Here is a 6,000-nt window from a genome sequence, read left to right on the forward strand (position 1 = left end):
AGATGACTCAGCAGTTAAGAATGATAGCTGCTCTTTCAGGGGACCCAGGTTCAATTCCCAGCACCCACGTGGCAGCTCACAACTGTCTTTAAATCCAGGATACAACACACTCACACAGACATACATGTAAGTGAAACCCACCAATGCACATAAAATAAAAGCATGAATTTAAAAACTCACAAAAATAAAATTCATCTATTAGCCACAAATTCCTGACATAAACCACCATACTATACCACAAGCATTTTGTAGGTTCTCCTACACTGGTTTTCGGTCTTAAAATGCTTTCCTAGAAGGTGGAGGTACTGGTCTGACAGACAGGCATTCAGAATTAAAAATACTATGGTAAGGCTGGATAATACAGGAATACACATACTCAGTTTCTGCACTGAGGAAAGTCATTAAAGGATTTCCACTAATATACCTTGCATTGACTAGTTCTCAGTGCTAAGGAACTTGTGCTGACCCAGGAACAACATTAGGAATCAAATGCACGCATCCCAAAGATGTATGGGAAATGATAAACAGAAACTAACAGCCATTGGCTTCGGCACTAACTTCCAAAGCCAGGGAAGTACATATACGTCCCCACTAAAAAAACAACCTTCCTGCCAGGTAGTGGTGGCTTCCCTCTTTATCCCCAGCACTCAGGAGAAAGAGGCAGATCTCTGTGAGTTTGAGACCAGTCTGGTCTAGAGAAAAACCCTGTCTCAGGAAAGAAAAACAAAACCAGCTTCCTAAGGTTTTACTGGTTTTTCAGCATGTTTTTGAGGGAATGCAGATCCAGATACGTTCAGCTTTAACTGTCAGAAGCAGATGAGAACCAAGACACAACATGCATCCCAAGGGACTGGGATAATTGGGTCACAGGCTAAATGACTCAGGAAATGAGAAACTGTGTGCATCTTTACCTTATGACTTACTGTAACGTTAGCCTAGTAAGAACCCAAGTCCCTTTACAGAGCTGCCTACAATACTCTCACCAACCAATCTTAAACCTGTATCTAGCAGCAGGAAAGAAAAAACAGTGCTGAAACATTTTCTGGCTCATGGTAAAATTCTTCCAAAGACTGCGGCATCTGTACCGCCATATCACTTGCTACGGTCACAAAAATATCAAGCTATTTCTTATGTAAGATACAACAGTATAACTCAAGAAATAAAATCAGACCTAACATAGCCAACTCTTCAAATATTTCCAAAGCAGCATGTGAAGAACAGTTATTCAGCTGTGTCGGCAAACGAAGCAAACATTTAGCCTGGATGTTTAATTGTTCCCAGGCAACTAAATCTCAAGGTCAATTAAATTTGCACGAAGATCTATGTTCTCTGATATAAAGAATGTCAGCTCCTTCATCTGGCGTAAGGTCATGCACAATCAGGAATGGGAGGTGGTGGAAAGTTACCTTCTTCTTCTCGATGTTCCTAATTTTGTGTTTAAGGCATATAAGTCCATTATCAATATAGGTTTCGTATGCCTGGGAAGGAGATGCAGCAGAACCGAGAGTAGACTGCAGGGGGCTCAGAGCCCGCTGGTTTTCCCCTTGCTGAGTGTGGTTCACTTGGGACTTGGCTGACTTCATATTTCCCACTCTTGCCTCCTCTGAGGGTGACTGGTAACCGAAAAGGGAGGAAGAGAGTTGTACCACTGAAACAGACGAGGCTAAAGGATGAGGGAGAGGGGAGCGCGGCGAGGGGTGGGAGGAGCTAAGTACCAAAGTAAACTAAAGGTACACATCGAGCTTTCAATTCTCTAGAAAACCTTTCTTTAAAACGAAATGAACTCAAAACATAACGTTGCTTCAGACAGCTTACCTCCACTCCCCTACTAACGGCAATTGGCTGCAAGCAATAGCCAATAAAGACAGCCTATACGTAGGCAAAATTTACACTATAGGAACGTTTCCAGAAGTTCTATCCCCCCACATGGAGAAGAACTGCTAAGCAAGCAAAAGGTTTCTGATCTCCTCATTCTGAATAATTTCTATGGTCATCAGGGAGGAGACAGGGGATGACCACTTTCCAATTAGCACCTTTTACGTGAGCGTTTACTGCCCCAACTTCAATCTATCTCAAAGTCTAAGTGAACCAAGTTTCTTGATCTAGAATGATAACGTCTCATAGGCTGTCCAGGCCCTAACCAAGTGCATTCCCCTGGACACAGCTGCCAAGTCTTCTCACAAACTGCACGCCGAGGTGGCTTCCAGTTGTGTTTACAGTAACTCACAATCACTCACTCCCATACCGGCAAGCCTTCCGCTGCCTGCACCACGGTACCGGGAAACCAGGGAGTCGGACACTTCACCCCTATTCAGGAAGCCTGCCTGTAATGAGCAAGACCAGAGCTAGACAGCCCCTGCACACCATTGCTCGTTCAAGTGCCCAAAAGGCCAGAGTAGAGGAGGCTCAACCAGGGTCACAGGTCTAAGGGCCCACGCAGCCCAACAGACGCAGAGCGCTCTGCAAAGCCGCTGAGGAGCCCGACCGCAGAAAGCTGGGACACCACGCTATTCCACCCGGCCGCGGCCGCGCAGACCCGCCCACCCCGCCGCCGCCCTGCTTCACCTCCCCGGCTGCCTCCGAAAGCGCGCGGGAGCCCAGCGCACTGCAAAGTGGGCCGACGCCACCCCGCACTCCCTTCTCCTCCCGTCCCTTCCTCCCTCCTCAGCTTAGCCTGCGGCCGCGGCCGACAGTGCACCCAGCCAACTCCGCTGCTCGCGCCCAAGTTGTGCCCTCAAGGCGCGCGCAACTTATGTAGGCCGCGCACGGAGCGACCACGCCCAGATACCGCCTATTTCCGGTTGTCTGCCCCGCCCTCTAGCACGCGATCTCCCCTTTGGAAGCTTCGCCTTCCGGCGTCCCCTCCCAGTCCCCGCCCCTCCCCCCTCTCGGACTCCGGACCACCACAGTCCGCCCTTTTCCGGTACCCGGGACCTGCGGGGGACGAGTCCTTTCCGGTGCCCATCTCTGCAAGCCTGCGCTTGGCGCTTACCTTCCCTACGCTTCGCTTCAAGCCTGAGGCTCTGCACCTGGTTGTTTGGATGCGCCCGCTTGTTTCAGCCAGCACTGCCTGGTTGCGTGCCCTAGTGCAGATGATTTCAATCCTTGGAAAAGAGGCAGCAAGTCGTGCGCAGAATGACCAGATAAACTCGCCTTCAGGCACTAATGGTTTGAACTTCTGAAATACAAGAGCACCCTTGCCCCTCAAATGATCTTTTTTTTCATTGTAGAATGAGGAAGATCACCGTTTCCTTTCAGAGGACTCAGCCTGTAAGAGCAGAATGCTATGGGACAGCCCTACCACCAGAGCAGAGAAGATGACTGCAGCCTTTTTAATAGGAGGGTGTGCGCCAAGGCTATGTGTTGCTATGAAGCAATTCATTTTGCTGGCACTGAAAGAGCTGGGAAATTTACTTGTTGGGTTACATAAAGTTAGTAAGAAACACGAAGAATATCGGCTTCTGAAGGACTGGTGATGATTCCTGTATCTAATGAGGTTTTAGGGGTGGCTTACTCTCTAATGCCAGTGAGACAGGAACAGACCTGAACAAAAGATACTATCTCATAAACTAAATAAACAAAATAATAAAGTTAATAAATTAAAACTTGCCCCCAACTCGTGTCCAAGTATTTTACCAAATAGAATTGGTTTTAAGACCTATCATTGAGGCAAGTATAATTATTTAGAACAGGATGGTCAAAAGCATAATCAAGTAAACAAATTGAAAGTCACCTTGTCTTTGGCACTTCCTGACCGTCTGAGTCCATCCTGGTAGTATTATATATCTTCTTTTATTGTGTTTTATTCTATCGTACACATTATGTATGTTGATGTTTTGCCTGCGTATATGTTTGTGTTTCTTGGTTGCCTGGTGCCTGTGTAGGTCAGAAAAGGGTGTTGGATACCCTGGAACTGGAATTATAAACAGTTGTGAACCACCATGTGGGTTCAGGGAATTGAACCCAGGGAGGGCCTGTGGAAGAGCAACCAGTGTTCTTTTTTTTTTTTTTTTTTTTTTTTTTTTTTTCTTGTCTTTTTTTCGGAGCTGGGGACCTAACCCAGGCCTTGCGCTTGCTAGGCAAGCGCTCTACCACTGAGCTAAACCCCAACCCCAACAACCAGTGTTCTTAACCACTGAGCCATCTCTCCTCCCTCTCCTGTCATGTACCTTAATGGTGTATTCTAGCTTTGAATCTCTGAACTACACATGCAACTTGAATATTAGATGAACATTGGGTTGTCCGTCTTCCTCATTTATAACCAGAGGGAGAGCCGGCTGCTGAACTGAGGAAGGAAGGCTAACACACTTACTTACCTTTTGCCACACAGAGTGGCCATGGAGCCTGTGATAAGCACACGTCAGATAACTGAACTGGCACGTTTACATTTGCATAGGCCTTTGTTGGCCTGTGCTAATAACGAACCCAAAAATAATATTTCCAACCAGGGTTGGTGGCACAGGCACATACCTCCCAGCACTCAAGAGGCTGAAGCAGGAGGATCATAAGTGTGATGATAGCCTGGGCTACATAGAGAGATTGATACCCCCACCCCCACCCCCACCATAAAAAAAGGGATTTCCAGATTTACCATAACTGTCATTCGGGCCATTAGATCCAGCCATAATCCTAACTACTCAATGGAAGAATTATTAATAAACCTGTTAATTTATTTAACAACTCGGACCATAAGGACAAATCAAAAGAAAATACAAAGGCACGAATAATTAAATTTCAGTTGCAATAAGGTATAGTTTGTATAAGCCTGTAATGACACTAGTAAGAGAACAAATGCCCCCATGAGAACGTGGCAGCGATGTGATGAGATGGGGAAAAAATCTCAACTTGCCGTGCCAGCTCTTAGGCAGCGGAGGCAAGAGGATCACAAGCTCCAGGCCAGCTTGTACCACGCAGGTATAAAACAACAAACCGAAGAGAGGGGCTCACAGGAGCACGGGTGGGGTTCAACGGTAGATCGTTTGCCTAGCATGTGTGAGGCCCAGGATTCCATCGCCAGCATGACAGAAATTATAAATAAAAATGTAAAAGTATTCAGAGACAGCAACCAAAGTGGTGGCTCCGTGGTTAAGAGCTGGTGGCTCTTCCAGATAGCCTAAGTTCAATTCTCAGCATCCACATGAGGGCTCACAGCTGTCTGTCTGTAATTCCTTCTGCCTCCTGTGGGCACCAGGCATGTGTATTGTTCAGAGATACATGCTGGCAAAAAGATAACCTCATACACATAACATTTAAAAAAAAAAAAAACTTTTGCAGTGTGTTTAGGGCAGCCTCTAACCCCAGCACTCTAGGAAATAGAGGCTGATCACTGTGAGTTCAAGGCCAGCCTGACCTATATAAAGAGCTCCAGAATCAGCTAAAACTTCATAGTGAGACCCTGTTGCAAAAGAAAACAATAATAGTAATAATAAATAAAACAATGAATCCTTCTTATTTTGGAAAGACATACCCCTAGAACTTTCAGGCTGATGTTATTTTCCCTTCGCTGGTTCCTTGTTTTCCATAAAACTTTCGACAATTGGCAAGCAGTATTTGTAAACTCAAACTTTTAATCCTTTTTAATTCAACCAACACTTGTTAGACAGCTACAGTGCTAGGGGCACCCATATAAGTGTCAGTGAGATGGGTTGAGATTTAGCTCAGTGGTAGAGCGCTTGCCTGGGGAAGCGCAAGGCCCTGGGTTCAGTCCCCAGCTCAAAAAAAAAAAAAGAACAAAAAAAAAAAAAAAAAAAAAAAAAAAATAAGTGTCAGTGAGACAACCCAGCACCAGCCCATGTGGAATTGAGCAGGGACTCCTAAAAGTTGCAAATAAGCCTGGGTATCAGTGCACGTGCCTGGAATCCCAGCACGTAGGAGGCAGAGGCAGCAGGATATCTATGAATTAGTTCAAAGTCAGCCTGGTCTACATTGTGTGACCCTAGCTCAGAAACAAAAAACAAACAAACAAACAAACAAACCCTACAGGTATAAATGGCAAAACAA

At 45.9% G+C, this 6,000-nt stretch overlaps 1 protein-coding gene across 9 annotated transcripts in view; it reads right to left on the bottom strand.

Moving 5' to 3' along the window:
- Caprin2 (caprin family member 2) overlaps nucleotides 1–2,735 on the bottom strand; it is a 53,572-nt gene extending 50,837 nt beyond the window's left edge. For 7 of the 9 annotated variants that reach the window (XM_032905442.1, XM_032905437.1, XM_032905436.1 and 4 more), the window contains exons 1-2: nucleotides 2,365–2,546; nucleotides 1,407–1,613 (exon numbers count right to left, since the gene is read on the bottom strand). In XM_032905442.1, coding sequence (XP_032761333.1) covers nucleotides 1,407–1,613; nucleotides 2,365–2,367 — 210 coding nt within the window. In that variant the 5' untranslated portion in view covers nucleotides 2,368–2,546. The other 2 variants (XM_032905438.1, XM_032905439.1) reach the window with 2 other exon arrangements.
- Between the last annotated feature and the right edge of the window lie 3,265 nt (nucleotides 2,736–6,000).

This window comes from Rattus rattus, chromosome 6, assembly GCF_011064425.1.
Source record: "Rattus rattus isolate New Zealand chromosome 6, Rrattus_CSIRO_v1, whole genome shotgun sequence".
Lineage (NCBI taxonomy): Eukaryota > Metazoa > Chordata > Mammalia > Rodentia > Muridae > Rattus > Rattus rattus.